Source organism: Oncorhynchus mykiss, chromosome 23 (genome assembly GCF_057628025.1).
Source record: "Oncorhynchus mykiss isolate SJ-2025 chromosome 23, ASM5762802v1, whole genome shotgun sequence".
NCBI classification, from domain to species: domain Eukaryota; kingdom Metazoa; phylum Chordata; class Actinopteri; order Salmoniformes; family Salmonidae; genus Oncorhynchus; species Oncorhynchus mykiss.
The window spans coordinates 38,262,485-38,286,406 of record NC_143044.1 but is presented as its reverse complement, the minus strand read 5'-3'; the positions used below and the strand labels follow the sequence as shown (position 1 = coordinate 38,286,406).

The window sequence follows — 23,922 nt, the reverse complement described above, 5'->3', positions numbered from 1 at the left end:
TCCAACGACACACTGAACTCTATCTGAGAAGTAGTTGGTGAACCAGGTGAGGCAGTCATTTGAGAAACAAAGGCTGTTTAGATTGCCGATAAGAATGTGGTGATTGACAGAGTCGAAAGCCTTGGCCAGGTCGATGAATACGGCTGCACAGTATTGTCTATTATCGATGGCGGTTATGATATTGTTTAGGACCTTGAGCATGGCTGAGGTGCACCCATGACCAGCTCCGAAACCAGATTGCATAGGGAAGTAGGTACTGTGGGATTCTAAATGGTCGGTGATCTGTTTGTTAACATGGCTTTCGAAGACCTTAGAAAGGAAGATCAGGATAGATATAGGTCTGTAACAGTTTGGGTCAGAGTGTCTCCCCCTTTGAAGAGGGGGATGACTGCAGCAGCTTTCCAATCTTTGGGGATCTCAAACGATATGAAAGAGAGGTTGAACAGGCTATTAATAGGGGTTGCAACAAATGCGGTGAATAATTTTAGAAAGAGAGGGTCCAGATTGTCTAGCCCAGCTGATTTGTACAGGTCCAGATTTTGCAGCTATCTGGATTTGGGTAAATGATAAATGGGGGATGCTTGGGCAAGTTGTTGAGGGGCTGCAGAGCTGTTGGCCAGGGTAGGGGTAGCCAGGTGGGAAGCATGGCCAGCCGTAGAAAAATGCTTATTGAAATTCTCAATTATCGTGTATTTATCGGTGATGACAGTGTTTCCTAGCCTCAGTGCAGTGGGCAGCTGGGAGAAGGTGCTCTTATTTTCCATGGACTTTGCAGTGTCCCAGAACTTTTGGAATTTGTGCTACAGGATGCAAATTTCTGTTTGAAAAAAGCTAGCCTTTGCTTTACTAACTGCCTGTGTATATTGGTTCTTAACTTCCCTGAAAAGTTGCATATCGCGGGGGCTATTCGATGTTACTGCAGTATGCCACAAGATGTTTTTGTGCTGGTCAAGGGCAGTCAGGTCTGGAGTGAAACACGGGCTACATCTGTTCTTGGTTCTACATTTTTTGAATGGGGCATGCGTGTTTACAGATCCTGTGTTTACAGATCTGGGGTTGTACCTGGTAGGTTCATTGATAATTTGTGTGAGATTGAGGGCATCAAGCTTAGATTGTAGGACGGTTGGGGTGTTAAGCATGTCCCAGTTTAGGTCACCTAACAGTACAAGTTCTGAATATAGATGGGGGGCAATCAATTCACAAATGGTGTCCAGGGCACAGCTGGGGGCAGACGGTGGTCTATAACAAGCAGAAACCTTGAGAGACTTGGTTCTGGAAAGGTGGATTTTTAGAAGTAGAAGTTCTAACTGTTTGGGCACCAACCTGAATAGTATGACAAAACTCTGCAGGCTGTCTCTGCAGTAGAATGCAACTCCGCCCACGTTGGCAGTTATATCTTGTCAGAAAATGTTATAGTTAGGTATGGACATTTTTGGTGGCCTTCCTAAGCCAAGATTCAGTCACGACTAGGACATCCGGGTTGGCAGAGTGTGCTAGAGCTGTCAGTAAAACAAACTTAGGGAGTAGGCTTCTAATGTTAACATGCATGAAACCAAGGCTTTTATGGTTACAGAAATCAACAAATGAGAGCACCTGGGGTTTGGGAGTGGAGCTAGGTGCTGCAGGGCCTGGATTAACCTCTACATCACCGGAGGAACACCAGAGGAACAGAGGAGGAGTAGAATAAGGGTATGGCTAAAGGCTATAAGAACTGGTCGTCTAGTGCGTTCGTAACAGAGAGTAATAGGAACAGGTTTCTGGGCGCGGAAGAATAGATTCAAGTCATAATGTACAGACAAGGTTATGGTAGGATGTGAATACAGTGGAGCTAAACCTAGGCATTGAGTGACGATGTGAGAGGTTTTGTCTCTAGAAACATCATTTAGACCAGGTGAGGTCACCGCATGTGTGTGAGGTGAAACAAAAGGGCTAGCCAAGGAATATTGAGCAGGGCTGTCTCTACAGTGAAATAAGACAATAATCACTAACCAAAACAGCAATGGACAAGGCATATTGACATTAGGGAGAGGCATGCGTAGCCGAGTGATCATAGGGACCAGTGGGAGGCTAGGCGAGCTGGAGACACGGCGATTCAGACAGATATTGGGCCGGGGCTAGCAGGCTAGCAGAAGGGCCTTAGGGGGGACGTCGCAACGGAAGAAGTCTGTTGTAGCCCCCTCAGACGGTTATGTCGGCAGACCAGTCGTGTTGGTTTGGCAGTGCTCTGTGTAGGCAGTAAAAGGGTCAAGGCCAATTGGCAAAATATTTATTGTAGCCCAAGAAATTGGCTGATGGTCCTCTTCAGCTAGCAGTCCAATATGTTCTGGACAGCTAGCGGGTCGCAGGCTCGTGGATGGGCCTTCAGGGGAAGTCGCGACAGAAGAGCCTGTTGACACCCCTCGGGCGGATTACGTTGGTAGACCAGTCGTAGTGGAATCGGCGGGGCTCATGTGTCGGCAGTAAAAGGGGTCCAGGCCAATTGGCAAAATATGTATTGCAGCCCAAGGAGTGGCTGATGGACCTCTTCAGCTAGCCGGGGGATGAGCCTAGCACGAGGCTACTTCCAGGCTCACTGGTGCTTGCTTTGGGACAGAGACATTAGCCAGGGGGTAGCCACTCGGATAGCAGCTAGCTTGCTGCGATGATCCAGGTCAAAAGTTTCAGAGCTTGCGACAGGACACTGGAGAAACTGGAAAAAGAGCAGTCCGTTAAGCTCTGGGTTGAAACGTGCTGTGTAGACTGGCAGGAGTTGACCAGGCTATGGTTAGTTGATGACCGCTAGCAGTGGCTAGCCGTGACTATTAGCTAGTTAACTGGCTAGCTTCTGTTGGGGGTTCCAGTTCTAAAGTATAGAAAATAGCATATCCATACCACATTGGATGAGGCGGGTTCCAGAAGAGTATTTTGAAATTGAGGTTAAAATGTATACGAAATATATACGAAAGGAAAAAAATATATATACACGGACGGGACAAGACGAAGACAAAGACGTCTGAACTGCTACGCCATCTTGGATGTAACAGAAAGCTAATATTAATAATATGCATGTCAATGTCTTCTGGCTCAAAGTGGAGGAGAGATTGACTTCATCACAACTTGTATTTATGAGAGGTATTGTCATGTTGAATGCACCGAGCTGTCTGTTTGAACTACTGGAGCACAGCTCGGACACCCATGCATACCCCACAAGACATACCACAGGAGGGCTCTTCACAGTCCCCAAGTCCCGAACAGACTATGGGCGGCGCACAGTAATACATAGAGCGATGACTACATGAAACTCTATTCCACATGCAAGACGTAAAATTAGATTAAAAAAACAGATACAAATACACCTTATGGAACAGCGGGGGCTGTGAAGCAACACAAACAGGCACAAACACGATAACATACGCACTACACACACGTACACATGGATTTTGTACTGTAGATATGTGGTAGTGGTGGAGTAGGGGTCTGAGGGCATACAATGTGTTGTGAAATCTGTGAATGTTTTGTAATGTTAAAATTGTACAGTAAATCAATCAAATCAAATGTATTTATATAGCCCTTCTTACATCAGCTGATATCTCAAAGTGCTGTACAGAAACCCAGCCTAAAACCCCAAACAGCAAGCAATGCAGGTGTAGAAGCACGGTAGCTAGGAAAAACTCCCTAGAAAGGAGTATGCGGGGAGGCCAGCCTTCTTCTGGCTGTGCCGGGTGGAGATTATAACAGAGCATGGCCAAGATGTTCAAATGTTCATAAATGACCAGCATGGTCAAATAATAATAATCACAGTAGTTGTCGAGGGAGCAACAAGTCAGCACCTCAGGAGTAAATGTCAGTTGGCTTTTCATAGCCGATCACAGAACCAACTGTGATCCAAGATGGCGTAGCAGCAGGACGTGTTGTCGTGTCGTGTCCCTTGTATATATCGTTTGTTTTCGTTTTTTTTTCTTCACATATCTTTAAAACTTTTTGCTGAACCTCAACTTCTTCTAAATACTCTCCTGCAACCCGCCTCACCCAACGTAGCTATTTTTCCTAAAGTATTTATACTTACTTCGGATCTGGAGCCCCTCAACTGAAGCTAGCCAACTAGCCAACTAACTACCAGCTTCAGCAAAACATTGCTAGCGGTCTTCAGCTAACCGGTCATCAGCTAACCTTTAGCTCGGAAAGCTCTCGCCAGTTCGAACAACGCGACTCTAACCAGAGCATAACGGACCTATTTATTCTTTTATTTTTATTTTTCATCCCCGGATTCCCATCACAAACGGAACATTTTGAGCTCCTGGGCTACAATATCCAGACCCACGACCGGTCCATCGATGTCACCGCATGAAGAGGAATAAACAGACTCCCCCCATCGCGACGTCCCCAAAGGCTAACTCTCTAGCCCTTGCTATCTCCTTGCTTGCAAATTTGGCCTGCTAACTGCTAGCTTGTTTAGCCCGGTCCGCTAACTGCTACCGTGTTTAGCACCGTCTACTAACTGTTAGCTTGTTAGCACAGGCCTGCTAACCGTCTGAATCGCCGCGTCCCAAAAACTCACTGAACCCATATTTACTTTCTATCCCTTTTCGATTTTTAATTTGTTTATACCTTCCGGTAACCTGCCTCACCCAATGTGATACGGAACCGCTATTATCTTTACATTTTTAGAACACACTCAAGAACCTCCAGAAGCTAACCAGCTAACTGGCTACAAGCTATTTAGTCATTGTTAGTTTTCTAACCTGGATAACACTCGCCAGTCCAGCTTCCCTGCCCCATCCACCGCTGCCCCTTGGACACTGATCACTTGGCTACATAGCTGATGCATGCTGGACTGTCCATTAATCACGGTAATCCATTCTGCTTGTTTATGTTTTATCTGTCGGCCCCAGCCGCACTTAGGCTCTGTGTGTAGTTAATCCGACCCTCTCTGCCTAATCAATCGCCATTCTACCTGCTGTTGTTGTGCTAGCTGATTAGCTGTTGTTGTCTCACCTACTGTTTTAGCTAGCTCTCCCAATTCAACACCTATGATTACTGTATGCCTCGCTGTATGTCTCTCTCAAATGTCAATATGCCTTGTATACTGTTGTGCAGGTTAGTTATCATTGTTTTAGTTTACAATGAAGCCCCTAGTTCCACTCTTTATACCCCTGATACCTCCTTTGTCCCACCCCCCACACATGCGGTGACCTCACCCATTACAACCAGCATGTCCAGAGATACAACCTCTCTCATCATCACCCAGTGCCTGGGCTTACCTCCACTGTACCCGCACCCCACCATACCCCTGTTTGCGCATTATGCCCTGAATATATTCTACCATGCCCAGAAACCTGCTCCTCTTATTCTCTGTCCCCAACGCCCTAGGCGACCAGTTTTGATAGCCTTCAGCCGCACCCTCATACTACTCCTTCTCTGTTCCGCGGGTGATGTGGAGGTAAACCCAGGCCCTGCATGTCCCCAGGCACCCTCATTTGTTGACTTCTGTGATCGAAAAAGCCTTGGTTTCATGCATGTCAACATCAGAAGCCTCCTCCCTAAGTGTGTCTTACTCACTGCTCTAGCACACTCTGCTAACCCTGATGTCCTTGCCGTGTCTGAATCCTGGCTCAGGAAGGCCACCAAAAATTCTGAGATTTCCATACCCAACTATAACATCTTCCGTCAAGATAGAACTGCCAAAGGGGGAGGAGTTGCAGTCTACTGCAGAGATAGCCTGCAAAGTAATGTCATACTTTCCAGGTCCATACCCAAACAGTTCGAACTACTAATTTTGAAAATTACTCTCTCCAGAAATAAGTCTCTCACTGTTGCCGCCTGCTACCGACCCCCCTCAGCTCCCAGCTGTGCCCTGGACACCATTTGTGAATTGATCGCCCCCCATCTAGCTTCAGAGTTTGTTCTGTTAGGTGACCTAAACTGGGATATGCTTAACACCCCGGCAGTCCTACAATCTAAGCTAGATGCCCTCAATCTCACTCAAATCATCAAGGAACCCACCAGGTACAACCCTAACTCTGTAAACAAGGGCACCCTCATTGACGTCATCCTGACCAACTGGCCCTCCAAATACACCTCCGCTGTCTACAACCAGGATCTCAGCGATCACTGCCTCATTGCCTGTATCCGCTACGGAGCCGCAGTCAAACGACCACCCCTCATCACTGTCAAACGCTCCCTAAAACACTTCTGTGAGCAGGCCTTTCTAATCGACCTGGCCCGGGTATCCTGGAAGGACATTGACCTCATCCCGTCAGTTGAGGATGCCTGGTCTTTCTTTAAAAGTAACTTCCTCACCATTTTAGATAAGCATGCTCCGTTCAAAAAATGCAGAACTAAGAACAGATATAGCCCCTGGTTCACTCCAGACCTGACTGCCCTCGACCAGCACAAAAACATCCTGTGGCGGACTGCACTAACATCGAATAGTTCCCGCGATATGCAACTGTTCAGGGAAGTCAGGAACCAATACACACAGTCAGTCAGGAAAGCTAAAGCCAACTTCTTCAGGCAGAAGTTTGCATCCTGTAGCTCCAACTCCAAAAAGTTCTGGGACACTGTGAAGTCCATGGAGAACAAGAGCACCTCCTCCCAGCTGCCCACTGCACTGAGGCTAGGTAACACGGTCACCACCGATAAATCCATGATTATCGAAAACTTCAACAAGCATTTCTCAACGGCTGGCCATGCCTTCCGCCTGGCTACTCCAACCCCGGCCAACAGCTCCCCCCCCCCCCGCAGCTACTCGCCCAAGCCTCTCCAGGTTCTCCTTTACCCAAATCCAGATAGCAGATGTTCTGAAAGAGCTGCAAAACCTGGACCCGTACAAATCAGCTGGGCTTGACAATCTGGACCCTCTATTCCTGAAACTATCCGCCGCCATTGTCGCAACCCCTATTACCAGCCTGTTCAACCTCTCTTTCATATCGTCTGAGATCCCCAAGGATTGGAAAGCTGCCGCAGTCATCCCCCTCTTCAAAGGGGGCGACACCCTGGACCCAAACTGTTACAGACCTATATCCATCCTGCCCTGCCTATCTAAGGTCTTCGAAAGCCAAGTCAACAAACAGGTCACTGACCATCTTGAATCCCACCGTACCTTCTCCGCTGTGCAATCTGGTTTCCGAGCCGGTCACGGGTGTACCTCAGCCACGCTCAAGGTACTAAACGATATCATAACCGCCATCGATAAAAGACAGTACTGTGCAGCCGTCTTCATAGACCTTGCCAAGGCTTTCGACTCTGTCAATCACCGTATTCTTATCGGCAGACTCAGTAGCCTCGGTTTTTCGGATGACTGCCTTGCCTGGTTCACCAATTACTTTGCAGACAGAGTTCAGTGTGTCAAATCGGAGGGCATGCTGTCCGGTCCTCTGGCAGTCTCTATGGGGGTGCCACAGGGTTCAATTCTCGGGCCGACTCTTTTCTCTGTATATATCAATGATGTTTCTCATGCTGCGGGCGATTCCCTGATCCACCTCTACGCAGACGACACCATTCTATATACTTCCGGCCCGTCCTTGGACACTGTGCTATCTAACCTCCAAACGAGCTTCAATGCCATACAGCACTCCTTCCGTGGCCTCCAACTGCTCTTAAACGCTAGTAAAACCAAATGCATGCTTTTCAACCGTTCGCTGCCTGCACCCGCACGCCTGACCAGCATCACCACCCTGGATGGTTCCGACCTTGAATATGTGGACATCTATAAGTACCTAGGTGTCTGGCTAGACTCTAAACTCTCCTTCCAGACCCATATCAAACATCTCCAATCGAAAATCAAATCAAGAGTCGGCTTTCTATTCCGCAACAAAGCCTCCTTCACTCACGCCGCCAAACTTACCCTAGTAAAACTGACTATCCTACCGATCCTCGACTTCGGCGATGTCATCTACAAAATTGCTTCCAACACTCTACTCAGCAAACTGGATGCAGTTTATCACAGTGCCATCCGTTTTGTCACTAAAGCACCTTATACCACCCACCACTGCGACTTGTATGCTCTAGTCGGCTGGCCCTCGCTACATATTCGTCGCCAGACCCACTGGCTCCAGGTCATCTACAAGTCCATGCTAGGTAAAGCTCCGCCTTATCTCAGTTCACTGGTTACGATGGCAACACCCATCCGTAGCACGCGCTCCAGCAGGTGTATCTCACTGATCATCCCTAAAGCCAACACCTCATTTGGCCGCCTTTCGTTCCAGTTCTCTGCTGCCTGTGACTGGAACGAATTGCAAAAATCGCTGAAGTTGGAGACTTTTATCTCCCTCACCAACTTCAAACATCTGCTATCTGAGCAGCTAACCGATCGCTGCAGCTGTACATAGTCTATTGGTAAATAGCCCACCCATTTTCACCTACCTCATCCCCATACTGTTTTTTATTTATTTATTTTTCTGCTCTTTTGCACACCAATATCTCTACCTGTACATAACCATCTGATCATTTATCACTCCAGTGTTAATCTGCATAATTGTAATTATTTGCCTACCTTCTCATGCCTTTTGCACACAATGTATATATAGACTCCCCTTTTTTCTACTGTGTTATTGACTTGTTAATTGTTTACTCCATGTGTAACTCTGTGTTGTCTGTTCACACTGCTATGCCTTATCTTGGCCAGGTCGCAGTTGCAAATGAGAACTTGTTCTCAACTAGCCTACCTGGTTAAATAAAGGTGAAATAAAAAAAATACAAAAATAAAAAAAACAGTCAAAAGTTTGGACACACCTACTCATTCAAGGTTTTTTCTTTAATTTTACCATTTTCTACATTGTAGAATAATAGTGAAGACGTCAAAACATTGAAATAACACATATAGAATCATGTAGTAACCAAAAACGTGTTAAACAAATCAAAATATATTTAATATATGAGATTCTTCAAAGTAGCCACACTTTGCCTTGATGACAGCTTTGCACACTCTTGGCCTGCTTTTCCAACAGTCTTGAAGGAGTTCCCACATATACTGAGCACTTGTTGGTTGCTTTTCCTTCGCTACAGTCCAACTCATCCCAAACTATCTCAATTGGATTGAGGTCAGGTGATTGTGGAGGCCAGGTCATCTGATGCAGCGCCATCACTCTCCAGGTTGGTCGAATAGCCCTTACACAGGCCGGAGGTGGGTTTGGGTCATTGTCCAGTTGAAAAACAAATGATACTGCCACCAAACGCAAACCAGATGGGATGGCGTATTGCTGCAGAATGGTGTGGTAGCCATGCTGGTTGTGTGCCTTGAATTCTAAATAAATCCCTGACAGTGTCACCAGCAATGCACATCATCCTCCATAATTCACGGTGGGAACCACACATGCGGAGATCATTCGTTCACCTACTTTGCGTTCTCACAAAGACACGGCGGATGGAACCAAAACCAAAAGTCTCAAATTTGGTCTTATCAGACCAAAGGACAGATTTCCACTGGTCTAATGTCCATTGCTCGTGTTTCTTGGCCCAAGCAAATCTCTTCTTATTGGTGTCCTTTAGTAGTGGTTTCATTGCAGCAAATCGACCATGAAGGCCTGATTCACATAGTCTCCTCTGAACAGTTGATGTTGAGATGTGTCTGTTACTTGAACTCTCTGAAGCATTTATTGGGCTGCAATCTGAGGTGCAGTTAACTCTAATGAACTTGTCCTCTGCAGCAGAGGTAACTCTGGGCCTTCCTTTCCTGTGGCTGTCCTCATGAGAGACAGTTTTAGCATAGCGCTTGATGTTTTTTTTGATGATCTTAAAGTAATGATGGCCTGTCATTTATCTTTGCTTATTTGAGCTGTTTTTGCCATAATATGGACTTGGTCTTTTACCAAATAGGGCTATCTTCTGTATTCCAACCCTACCTTGTCACCACACAACTAATTGGCTCAAACGCATTAAGAAGCAAAGAAATTCCACACATTAACTTTTAACAAAGCACACCTGTTATTTGAAATGCATTCCAGGTGAGTACCTCATGAAGCTGGTTGAGAGAATACCAAGAGTGTACAAAGCAGTCATAAAGGCAAGGGGTGGCTACTTTGAAGAATCTCAAATATATTTTGATTTGTTTAAAACTTTCTTTGGTTACTACATGATTCCATATGTATTATTTCATAGTTTTGATGTCTTCATTATTATTCTACAGTGTAGAAAATAGTACAAATACAATTTCAAAAACTTGAATGAGTAGGTGTGTTCTAACTTTTGACTGGGTCTGTATAAGCTGCCTTAATTTTGCTGGACCCCAGGAAGTAGCTGCTGCCTTAGCAGGAACTAATGGGGATCCATAATATATACAAATAACAGAAGTGTTCCTGAAAATCAGGTCTCACTTTATCACTTCAGTCACAGAATGCTACTAAAACTAAAGATGTGCTAGACATGATGCCTATTTGACAGTTAAAGAACATTGAAATGTATTCCAGTGTAAAAACATCAGTCCATGGAAGGATAGCTGCGTCACAGGAGCACTGGTAAATGAATCAACCTCCGTCATCATCCTTCATCTCTCCTATATGTCAGTCCTCTGAAGGACCCAACGTTTCAACACATAACAAATGGAGCGGACCTTCAAGCTTAAAGGACAATTCCACTACTTTTGAACCTCATTTTCATTATCTCCAGCACAATACCGGTGCATTTCTACAAAACATTTTTTTTTTTTTTAATTCACATTTTGTTACGTCACAGCCTTATTCTAAAATTGATTAAATTGTTTTTTCCCTTCATCAATCTGCACACAATACCCAATAATGACAAAAGCAAAAACAGTTTTGAAATTCTTGCAACTGAAATATAACATTTACATAAGCATTCAGACCATTTACTCAGTACTTTGTTGAAGCACCTTTGGGTATGAAGCTATAAGCTTGGCAGACCTGTATTTGGGGAGTTTCTCCAATTCTCTGCAGATCCTCTCAAGCTCTGTCAGGTTGGATTGAGAGAGTCGCTGCACAGCTATTTTCAGGTCTCTCCAGAGATGTTAGATCGGGTTCAAGTCTGGCCTCCGGCTGGGCCACTCAAGGATATTCAGAGACTTGTCCTAAAGTCACTCCTGCGTTGTCTCGACTGTGTGCTTAGGGTCGTTGTCCTGTTGGAATGTGAACCTTCGCCCTTGTCTGAGGTCCTGAGCGCTCTGGAGCATGTTTTCATCAAGGATCTCTCTGTACTTTGCTCCGTTTATCTTTCCCTTGATCCCGACTAGTCTTCCAGTCCCTGCCGCTGAAAAACATCCCCACAGCATGATGTTGCCACCACCATGCTTTACCGTAGGGATGGTACCAGGTTTCTTACAGACGTGACACTTGGCATTCAGGCCAAAGCGTTCAATCTTGGTTTCATCAGATCAGAGAATCTTGTTTCTCATGGTCTGAAAGTCCTTCAGGAAAACTCCGAGCGGGCTGTGATATGCCTTTTACTGAGGAGTGGCTTCCGTCTGGCCACTCTATAATAAAGGCTTGGTTGGTGGAGTGCTGCAGAGATGGTTGTCCTTCTGGAAGGTTCACCCATCTCCACAGATGACCTCTGCAGCTCTGTCAGAGTGACCATTGAGTTTTTGGTCACCTCCCTGACCCTTCTCCCCAGATTGCTCAGTTTAGCCTGGCAGCCAGCTCTTAGAAGAGTCTTGGTAGTTCCAAACTTCTACCATTTAAGAATGGAGGCCACTGTATTCTTGGGGACCTTCAATGCTCAAGCATTTTTTGGTACCCTTCCCCAGATCTGTGCCTCGACACAATAGAGCTCTGACATGCAACTGTTGAACTTTATATAAACATGTGTATGCCTTTCCAAATCATATACAATCATTTTAACTAACCACAATTGGACTCCAATCAAGTTGTAGAAACATTTCAAGGATGATGAATGGAAACAGGATGCACCTGAGCTCAATTTCGAGTCTCATAGCAAAGGGTCTGAATACTTATTTAAATAATGGATTTTATATTTTTTATACATTTGCAAAAAATTCTTAACCTGTATTCGCTTTGTAATTATGGGGTATTGTGTGTAAATTTAATACATTTTAGAATCAATTGTAATGTAACAAATGTGGAAAAGTCAAGGGGTCTGAATATTTTCTGAATGCACTGTATGTGGTTGTCTTACCTAGCTATCTGAATGCACTAACTGTGATATGTGGTTGTCTCAGCTAGTGCATTCATCGGGATATACTGTCTGAGTCCGTACAGCCAGTTGGGTTCTCAGTTTATTGCGCAGACAGGAACAAATATCTCTCTGGGAAAAAGCGGGGGTGTATGTTTCATGATTAACTACTCATGGTGTGATTGTGATAACATACAGGAACTCAAGTCCTTTTGTTCACCAACCTAAAATACCTCACAATCGAATGCCGACCGTATTACCTCCCAAGAGAGTTCTCTTCGGTTATAGTCACAGCTGTGTTTATTCCCCCTGTCATGTCGTTGGCCTTTTTGGGTATAGCAAGCCCATCCCCCTCTCCCTGCCTCCACCTTGCCTCCTTCAACTAGGCTGCTGTGGTCAGAGGTCGTAAATTCCTGAGAAGACCCCATGGATACACAGTTATAGAGAGTAGTTTTTCATGGAGACAAAGGAAATCCTTCCACCTCACAGAACTTGAGGTACGAACAAATTTCATGTTTCGGAGAAAGTGTAAAAGATCGGTGAAGAATCCAGCTACGAACTGGTCCGTTTATCACAACTTGGGAAGCTCATGGGAGACGGTGTGGCCACATTACCATAACGCTGTATATATAATAGCCCCAGATATAAGGTTTACATCTAATTGTTGTATAAGATGAATGAGTGAGTATGATACAATTTACACAATTTTACAATGTGATTTTGGACTGTTTAATGAAGGAAAACTCAAAAAGGGAATTGGATTTGAACTAAATCAGAGGACCGCCCCTGAGCCCAGTTAGGGTCAGGCGTCCTGGGACAGCCCTTTCCTGCCATTCCGAATAAAACCCAACTTTGAGAAATTTTCACCAGTCCATGTTTTTCTCCATTAGGAGGGGGACAAAGGTTGTAGACCGAGCTTACCTCAATTACGAGATGTCTAAAGGTTGCAGAATCTTTTAACCACACCACGTGGTTAAACTCTTAGACTATCGATACCGACAGAATGAGAACAAGTCTTTGATATTAATTACTAGTCTGCAGCTAGGAATTCGGCATCATTGAATGCGAAGAACGACAACCGCCGAAACATACATTCTATAACGAATGTCACTTTGAACTATCCCCTCTAACCAAGACAGAGAGGGAGGGAGACGGACAATTCTACAAAAGAAAGACTTTTCACCAGCGATCAAGACGACACACTGAGCGTAAATATATATATTGATTGCAATTGTTCCCGAATGAGTGAGCGTTCATGTGTAAAGGATTAGCATTTCAATTGTTAAAATTATTAACTCTGTAGTGACTTCTTAGTCGACCCCCACTTCTCTCTTGTCTAACAAGCCGCCATGCCGGTTCAGCCCACTAGGGCACATTTTCCTATCATTTCATGTAACCACATTTACCATGTTTGTTTGTTTGTTTGTTTATGCATTTCTGTGAATTACTTAGTTACATTATACATTATTATATTTACACAATACATTATTTAAGACAATTGATGCATGGATGACTCATAGTGAAGACTGGGTTCGTGCAGATAACCAACAATTTACGATGTTTGGAATGAGACTAACGTGAGGTAAAATAAATAAATCATTAATCAGAAGACTATTGATCAGATATGAAAATATCTGAAAGGTTATATTGGGAAATTAGAACTTTGTAATCTGAATACTTTCCTTGGTGCCCCGACTTCCTATTTAATTACAGTTACATGATTATTCAGTTTAATCTTGTAATACTAATTACAGGAGTCTTCAATTTAATGATAGTAAAGACACGACACCCCTCAAGCCGATACCACGACAGCCCTCAAAGAACTTCGCTGGACTGTATGCAAACTGTAAACCACATATCCTAAGGCCGTATTTATTGTAGCTGGGGAATTTAACAAAGCAAATTTGAGGAAAATGTTACCGAAGTTCTATCAACACATTGTAGTACTGTAGTACTCACGCTGCTAAAACACTCAATCACTGCTACTTCAACTTCTGGGATGCCTACAAGGCCCTCCCCTGCTCTCCCTTCGGCAAATCTGATCATGACTCTATTTTGCTCCTCCCTTCCTATAGGCAGAAACTCAAACAGGAAGTAACTGTGCTAAGGACTATTCAATGCTGGTCTGACCAATCGGAATCCAAGCTTCAATACTGTTTTGATATATGTGGCAGGGTCTACAGAAAATTATGGACTACGAAGGGAAAACCAGCCACGTCGCGAACACTCAAGTCTTGCTTCCAGACAATCTAAACACCTTCTTCTCATATTTTGAGGATAACACAGTGCCACCGATTCGGCCCGCTACCATGGACTGTGTGCTCTCCTTCTCCGTGGCTTACCGCCCCAATAGATCCACAGACGATGCAATTGCCATCGCACTGCAGAATCCCATCTGGACAAGAGGAATACCTATGTAAGAATGCTGTTCATTGACTATAGCTCAGCATTCAACATAATAGTACCCTCTAAGCTCATCATTAAGCTCGAGGCCCTGAGTCTGAACCCTGCCCTGTGCAACTGGGTTCTAGACTTCCTGATGGGCCGACCCCAGGTGGTGAAGGTAGGAAACAACACCTCCACTTTGTTGATCCTCAACACTGGGGCCCTACAAGAATGGGTGCTCAGCCCCCTCTTGTACTACCTGTTCACCCATGACTGTGTGGTCACGCACGCCTCCAACTCAATCGTGAAGTTTGCAGACGACACAACAGTATTAGGCCTGATTACCAACAATGACGAGACAGCCTACAGGGAGGAGGTGAGGGCCCTGGGAATGTGGTGCCAGGAAAATAACCTCTCAACCAACATCAACAAAACAAAGGAGCTGATCCTGGACTTCAGGAAACAGCAGAGGGAGCACCCCCCTATCCACATCGACAGGACCGCAGTGGAGAAGGTGGAAAGCTTCAAGTTCCTCGGCGTACACATCCATGTATCATCCAGAAGGCGTGGTCAGTACAGGTGCATCAAAACTGGGACCGAGAGACTGAAATACAGCTTCTATCTCAAGGCCATCAGACTGTTAAATAGTAATGGCACTGTAGTCGATGAACAGCATTCTCACATAGGTATTCTTATTGTCCAGATGGGTTAGGGCAGTGTGGTTGAGATTGCATCGTCTGTGGACCTATTTGGGCGGTAAGCAAATTGGAGTGGGTCTAGGGTGTCAGGTAGTGTGGAGGTGATATGGTCCTTGACTAGTCTCTCAAAGCACTTCATGATGATGGAAGTGAGTGCTACGGTGCGGTAGTCGTTTAGCTCAGTTACCTTAGCTTTCTTGGGAACAGGAACAATGGTGGCCCTCTTGAAGCATGTGGGAACAGCAGACTGGGATAAGGATTGATTGAATATGTCCATAAACACACCAGCCAGCTGGTCTGCGCATGCTCTGAGGGCGCGGCTGGGGATGCCGTCTGGGCCTGCAGCCTTGCGAGGGTTAACACGTTTAAATGTTTTACTCACCTCAGCTGCAGTGAAGGAGAGTCCGCATGTTTTGGTTGCGGGCCGTGTCAGTGGCACTGTATTGTCCTCAGAGCGGGCAAAAAAGTTATTTAGTCTGCCTGGGAGCAAGACATCCTGGTCCGTGACTGGGCTGGTTTTCTTTTTGTAATCCGTGATTGACTGTAGACCCTGCCACATACCTCTTGTGTCTGAGCCGTTGAATTGCGATTCTACTTTGTCTCTATACTGACGCTTAGCTTGTTTGATTGCCTTGCGGAGGGAATAGCTACACTGTTTGTATTCGGTCATGTTTTCGGTCACCTTGCCCTGATTAAAAGCAGTGGTTCGGCTTTCAGTTTCACACAAATGCTGCCATCAATCCACGGTTTCTGGTTTGGGAATGTTTCAATCGTTGCTGTGGGAACGACATCTTCAACTGCACATTCTAATGAACTCGCTCACCGAATCAGCGTATTCGTCAATGTTGTTGTTTGACGCAACAACATTATTCCATTCCTTACTTTAGATTGTGTGTATTGTTAGATATTACTTGTTAGATATTACTGCATTGTTGGAGCTAGATAACACAAGCATTTCGCTACACCCGCAATAACATCTGCTAAACATGTATGTGACAAATATAACTGGATTTGATTTAAGATAGCTAGGTGAGACAACCACATATCACAGTTAGTTATTAGTGCATTCATCTTCAGATAGCTAACTGTGATATGTGTTTGTCTCACCTATCTACCTGAAGATGAATGAACTAACTGTGATATGTGGTTGTCTCCCCTAGCTATCTGAAGATGAATGAACTAACTGTGATATGTGGTTGTCTTACCTAGCTGCCTGAAGATGAATGAACTAACTGTGATAAGTGGTTGTCTCACCTAGCTAACTAACTGTGATATGTGATTGTCTCACCTAGCTACCTGAAGATAATGAACTAACTGTGATATGTGGTTGTCTCACCTAGTTTCCTGAAGATTAATGAAATAACTGTGATATGTGGTTGTCTCACCTAGCTACCTGAAGATGAATGAACTAACTGATAGCTAGGTGAGACAACCACATATCTGAAGATGAATGAACAAACTGTGATATGTGGTTGTCTCCCCTAGCTATCTGAAGATGAATGCATTAACTGTGATATGTGGTTGTCTCACCTAGCTACCTGAAGATGAATGAACTAACTGATAGCTAGGTGAGACAACCACATATCTGAAGATGAATGAACAAACTGTGATATGTGGTTGTCTCCCCTAGCTATCTGAAGATGAATGCATTAACTGTGATATGTGGTTGTCTCACCTAGCTATCTGAAGATGAATGAACTAACTGATAGCTAGGTGAGACAACCACATATCTGAAGATGAATGAACAAACTGTGATATGTGGTTGTCTCCCCTAGCTATCTGAAGATGAATGCATTAACTGTGATATGTGGTTGTCTCACCTAGCTATCTGAAGATGAATGCATTAACTTCCTATTTCGCAACAAAGCATCCTTCACTCATGCTGCCACACATACCCTCGTAAAACTGACCATCCTACCGATCGTCGACTTCGGAGATGTCATTTACAAAATAGCCTCCAATATCCTACTCAATAAATTGGATGCAGTCTATAACAGTGCCATCCGTTTTGTCACCAAAGCCCCATATACTACCCACCACTGCGACCTGTACACTCTCGTTGGCTGGCCCTGGCTTCAAACTTGTTGCCAAACCCACTGGCTCCAGGTCATCTACAAGACCCTGCTAGGTAAAGTCGCCCTTATCTCAGCTCGCTGGTCACCATAGCAGCACCCATCTGTAGCACGCGCTCCAGCAAGTATATCTCTCTGGTCACCCCCAAAACCAATTCCTCCTTTGGCCGCCTCTCCTTACAGTTCTCTGCTGCCAATGACTGGAACAAACTACAAAAATCTCTGAAACTGGAAACACTTACAGTGGGGGCAAAAAAGTATTTAGTCAGCCACCAATTGTGCAAGTTCTCCCACTTAAAAAGATGAGAGAGGCCTGTAATTTTCATCATAGGTACACTTCAACTTTGACAGACAAAATTAGAAAAAAAATCCAGAAAATCACATTGTAGGATTTTTTAAATGAATTTATTTGCAAATTATGGTGGAAAATAAGTATTTGGTCACCTACAAACAAGCAAGATTTCTGGCTCTCACAGACCTGTAACTTCTTCTTTAAGAGGCTCCTCTGTCCTCCACTCGTTACCTGTATTAATGGCACCTGTTTGAACTTGTTATCAGTATAAAACACACCTGTCCACAACCTCAAACAGTCACACTCCAAACTCCACTATGGCCAAGACCAAAGAGCTGTCAAAGGAGACCAGAAACAAAATTGTAGACCTGCACCAGGCTGGGAAGACTGAATCTGCAATAGGTAAGCAGCTTGGTTTGAAGAAATCAACTGTGGGAGCAATTATTAGGAAATGGAAGACATACAAGACCACTGATAATCTCCCTCGAACTGGGGCTCCACGCAAGATCTCACCCCGTGGGGTCAAAATGATCACAAGAACGGTAAGCAAAAATCCCAGAACCACACGGGGGGACCTAGTGAATTACCTGCAGAGAGCTGGGACCAAAGTAACAAAGCCTACCATCAGTAACACACTATGCCGCCAGGGACTCAAATCCTGCAGTGCCAGACGTGTCCCACTGCTTAAGCCAGTACATGTCCAGGCCCGTCTGAAGTTTGCTAGAGAGCATTTGGATGATCCAGAAGAAGATTGGGAGAATGTCAGATGAAACCAAAATATAACTTTTTGGTAAAAACTCAACTCGTCGTGTTTGGAGGACAAAGAATGCTGAGTTGCATCCAAAGAACACCATACCTACTGTGAAGCATGGGGGTGGAAACATCATGCTTTGGGGCTGTTTTTCTGCAAAGGGACCAGGACGACTGATCCGTGTAAAAGAAAGAATGAATGGGGGCATGTGTTGTGAGATTTTAAGTGAAAACCTCCTTCCATCAGCAAGGGCATTGAAGATGAAACGTGGCTAGGTCTTTCTGCATGACACTGATCCCAAACACACCGCCCGGGCAACGAAGGAGTGGCTTCGTAAGAAGCATTTTAAGGTCCTGGAGTGGCCTAGCCAGTCTCCAGATCTCAACCCCATAGAAAATCTTTGGAGGGAGTTGAAAGTCTGTGTTGCCCAGCAACAGCCCCAAAACATCACTGCTCTAGAGGAGATATGCATGGAGGAATGGGCCAAAATACCAGCAACAGTGTGTGAAAACCTTGTGAAGACTTACAGAAAACGTTTGACCTCTGTCATTGCCAACAAAGGGAATATAACAAAGTATTGAGATACACTTTTATTATTGACCAAATACTTATTTTCCACAGACCTCTCTCCTTTTTAAGTGGGAGAACTTGCACAATTGGTGGCTGACTAAATACTTTTTTGCCCCACTGTACAGGTTCAGTGTCTTGCTCAAGGGTACAACGGCAGGCAATGGCATCTAGGATTTGAAAGACAACCCTCCAGTTACCAGCTCACTTCCCACCATATTTGTTCCCAACAGACCAAGGATTTGAACTGGCAACCCTCCAACTGCTGGCTCGCCTCTAACCGCTCGGCTACCTGCCGCCCCAAGTTATAAAACTGGACTCATGAAGGAACAGAACAGATGTGACTGCGTTAAAGTGTGTTAATTGCGCTTCAATATCTGGGCCAATGTCTTGTTGTGGTCCGACTCCTTCCCCATTTCTTTCCCCTCCCTCAGGGCATCAGTCCTCAAATCCCACCCAATTTGATGAGATTAACTTGCCAATTAGGTTCTGAGACCGGCTTCCTCCTCAACACAATAGAGGAGATTTCAATCACTTTGGACTGAGACCAGAGCACATCTCTGTGGTTAAGATTAACTGGAGAGGCCCACACAGCTTGATAGAGTTATATGGAGCCCTACAGTTCTACATGCAGCTCAGCTAACAATACAAGTTCACTTAGCTTCCGCCCTCGTAGACGGTAGCAGCTCCATGGATTTTCAAAGTCATTAGATCACAGGTTAAAGCTTTGAGCGCTTTGTGATGTGTGTGAGATGTACTAGGCCAGCCGAGAACTATGGATGGATGAGCTACTGGCAATTATCTACAGCCAGGGAGTCTGAGGCTATATTCTCTATATAGTGCACTACTCTTGGCCTCTGGTTGAAAGTAGTGTACTCTATAGTGTGCCATTTGGGATGTAGCCTTTTTCATTTTTTAAAACTTTACCTTTATTTAACGAGGCAAGTCAGTTAAGAACAAATTCTTATTTTCAATGACGGCCTAGGAACAGTGGGTTAACTGCCTTGTTCAGTGGCAGAACAACAGATTTTTAACTTGCCGGCTCGGGGATTCGATCTTGCAACCTTGGTTACTAGTCCAACGCACTAGGCAGCCCTGCATCAAAACTATGAAATAACATATGGAATCAGTCAGTAATCAAAACTGTGTTAAACAAATCAAAATATATTTTAGATTTGAGATTCTTCAAAGTAGCCAGGCGATGCCAAGAGTGTGCAAAGCTGTCATCAAGGCAATGGGTGGCTACCTTAAAGAAACTCAAATATAACATATTTTTTGGTTACTACATGATTCCATGTGTTATTTCATAAATTTGATGTCTTCACTATTATTCTAGAATGTAGAAAATAGTACAAATAAAGAAAAACCCTTGACTGAGTAGGTGTGTCCAAACCTTTGACTGGTACTGTTTATATATTTCAATTTTCATCCATACACACATCTATCCACCATACACATACTGGGCACAGTATGTACACTAATTTATAACCTGGGTGGTTCGAGCCCTGAATGCTGATTGGCTGACAGACGTATACCACGGATATGACAAAGCATTTATATTTACTGCTCTAATTAGGTTGGTAACCAGTTTATAACGTCGTGCCAAGAACAGCCCTTAGCCATGGTTTATTGGCCATATAACAGTCCCTCGTGCCTTATTGCTGAGGTATACATAATGTACATACATCCAATTTTATTTACATTTCTAATGTTCATGCCCTTTAATTAATCATCAAGAACAAACATTGTCCCATTCTGTTACTGTCATAGAATTATGTAGAACACCACAATACCACAACACCGTTGGTATGTACGTACAGTATGAACCCCTTTATTCATTAGTCTCTCTGTGCCACTGACAGTGATGCAAGGCAGACTGTTGGGCTAAAAGCTAGGAAAGAAGGTACAAAAAAAGCCCTCTAAAGATGGGAGTATTGTGGAAGGCCAGGAGTTTTTCCTTATCCTGATCATGTGATCTGACAGGGAAACCCTCTCAGTCTTAGAAATGAGATGACCAGGAAACATTCTGGGCTCTAGTTACAGCCTACAACTAGGGTCCGGAGTTTCTCCAGGTCAGGTCACATGGTCTGGGGAAAACTCTTGGTCCTAGCCATGTGACAGGAACAGTAATTAACCTTGGTTTAGTAGTGGCAAAGACAACCTCCTCCTCTCTGGTACTGTAAAAGAGTGGCCAGGCTTAACGCCTGAGTAGAAAGAATAGATTGATTGAGCGTTTTGTTGTGTCTATAACCAGGGTCCATGATTGCAGACATTATGATAACTGTTTCTCCATTAAATGTTTAACATACAATATGCAACACCAGCACCGTTTGTCATAGTTAATGAAAAATGTTTATTGTTTTATCATTAATACTTGATTATTGTGCTTCAAAAGAAGAGTGGTAATAATTTTATAATTTGCTCATATTATTGATGTGTACAAACTGATTTACATTCTAGGTTATCATCTGCTACTTCCTGTTTACGTCTTATTTTAACAGTTCTGATTGGACAGCTGCCTGGGGGCAGTCACAGGACAACTTCCATCAAATATTTGCCAAGTAATCTCTTATTTTCATTCCAAGTCCAGTAATCTCTATTCTTGAGTAATATGTACTGTATGTATTTAAGTTAAAGCAGTGTACACGTTTAATGCACTTGATCAAGCTTCTCTTCAAGCATTCATCTACGATCTATTCACTGTTAAGTATCCTGCTAAGTTACATTCAGTTCACAATCATTGGAACGGCTGGATAGTCAATCCAGCAGATTTATTTGCATTGATAAAATCCTTCAATTGTGTGATGGAATATGACATTGTACAGATTATCGTATGGTAACAGTTTGGTAACAGAAATATAAAAGATGAACGCCCATGCTTTGGCTAATGTCAGGTAAAGGGATGATGTCAAAATCAAAAATGGCACCAAAATGCTGACATTCGCCAAGAAAAAAACATTGTATAAAGAACACATTTCTATATGTCCCCTCACTGCAAAGAAGCTAGAAAACACAGACCATGATACAGTTTCACTACAAAACTGAGTAAAATTAGGAAACAGTCCCCCCCATCTTGGTTCAATGTGTGTTGTTGACCCAGCTATTCCACGTGTGGTCTTTGAGTAAATCTTTAGGCAGGGTCAGAGCGAAGGAAGAGTCTGCCTCTGTAGATCCCAGAGAGGGAGGATATAATGTCCTGCTGTTGGAAACCTGTAGAAAGCCTAAAGGAGGAGCAGTGTCATGCCTCTCGCCTGCATAGCCATTAGCCATTCTGTCCCTCTCTATGGCTCATAATCCATCCGGGAGGAGCACCAACAAACTCTTCTGTTTAATCCAATCAAAGAAGAGGTCACAGGTCAGAGGCTAAAGGTTAGAGGTCGCCGCTCTGGGGCTCTAAGTTGCGGCCCTCCTGGTTGTGGCTGCGCCCAAGTATGGGGAAGCTAGACGAGGATTTGGACCGGGACGTCTTATTGCTCCCCTCGCTGGCCACTGGAATGTCCCTGGGGGGAGACAAAAGGTCAAGAGATCAGTAAAGGAAACCAGAGGTTAGTAACGTAGCTATGATCCCTTATTGATGTCACTTGGAGGAGTGAGGTTAAAGAAGGATTTTTAAGCCTCGAGACAACTGAGACATGGATTGTGTATATGTGTCATTGAGGGTGAATGTGCATGACAAAATATTGAAGTGGCTTTGAACAGGGTATAGTAGTAGGAGCCAGGCTCACTGGTTTGTGTTAAGAACTGCAACGCTGCTGGGTTTTTCACACTTAACAGTTTCCTGTGTGTATCAAGAATGATCCACCACCCAAAGGACATCCAGCCAACTTGACACAACTATGGGAAGCATTGGAATCAACATGGGCCAGCATTCCTGTGGAACACACTGGACACCTTGTAGAGTCCATGCCCTGACGAATTGAGGCTGTTCTGAGGAAAAAGGGGGGGGGGGGGCACCTCAATATTAGGGAAGTATTCCTAATGTTTTGTACACTCAGTGTATATACCCACAGGCTTTAAAGGGATGATTTTGACCATTTGGTTAATTAGGGGTGTTTTGAAATGCAAATAGCCATGGTCACGCACAAGTACTGAGGCTGAGAACAGTTGGTATTTGTCAATGGTTATCTCCTACTGGTGTGCATTTGACACTCGTAGGATTGTTTGATAAATCACACTATTTATACAACATTCTAAATTCCGTTCGTAAGTAGTATTTTAGAATAGTTTCTACACAATATTTATAAATGAGGCTAGAACTCTGTTTTCTGTGTGCCATTTTGGGCAGAACGTGATGACTGCTGAAACTGAGTCCATTCCCAAGAGAGGAGTGAGGAAGTACAGCTTTTGACGAATCGGGTTTTCATCTCTCTCTTTCTTCCTCTCTCCATCCCAGCCCCCTCCTAACCAGGGGCCTGTTAACAACATGGCGGCCACCATTTTGGATGGGTCATCCAGCCTATCGTGAATGTAGATATCAGAGGATAGATCTACTCTGCTCTTTATTTGATCTGTTTTAGAACCTCGGTGTTATGACCTATCAGCTGCCAGAACAGGAAACTAGATTCTTGTCGGGATCTGTGATTGGTCGCGCTCACTGAGAGGTCACAGCCTCAACTGGTGTGGGAATTGGTGTGAACAATGCAGTAAATGACTGGATGCTATAACTGGGTTGGCTCAACAAGCCACCTTGAATGTGTTTACTGAACAACTAGCATTATCTAGAGGACTCAGATGTGTCAGGCAATATATTATTAAGAAGCACTTTGTAAAATGTGTGTTTACCCCATGTGACAATTCAAACTCAGATGTACACTCTGAAGCACGCACGCACACACACCGACAGACAGTGGGGTCACTCACAGGCAGAAGGGCAGCAGCTGCAGCAGGGTCTCCTTGGTGGGTTTAGCAGAGAACTCTGGCAGGGTCTGGATCAGCTTGTTCAACACCATCCTCAGATACGACTGCAGCTGTTTCCTACGCTCCTCTACAAACCTGGCATCCTGAGGACAGGAGAGGACAGAGGAGAGGTAGACGTTAATACTGTACATAGGGAGGGGGGAGAATTTTGTAAATTGGTTGTTGATCATTGCTAGA

The 23,922-nt window shown here is 44.3% G+C and overlaps 1 protein-coding gene and 1 long non-coding RNA gene across 3 annotated transcripts in view; one reads left to right on the top strand and one right to left on the bottom strand.

Annotated features, from left to right (window-relative positions):
* The window catches only part of LOC149972588 (uncharacterized), a 439,554-nt gene that overhangs the window by 58,665 nt on the left and 356,967 nt on the right, over nucleotides 1-23,922 (top strand). The gene's annotated exons all lie outside the window — the stretch shown is intronic.
* LOC110502889 (sorting nexin-29) overlaps nucleotides 21,158-23,922 on the bottom strand; it is a 172,198-nt gene continuing 169,433 nt past the window's right edge. The window contains exons 20-21 of the mRNA XM_036960638.2: nucleotides 23,689-23,828; nucleotides 21,158-22,328 (exon numbers count right to left, since the gene is read on the bottom strand). Coding sequence (XP_036816533.2) covers nucleotides 22,199-22,328; nucleotides 23,689-23,828 — 270 coding nt within the window. The 3' untranslated portion in view covers nucleotides 21,158-22,198. The remainder of the gene's footprint in view (nucleotides 22,329-23,688; nucleotides 23,829-23,922) is intronic.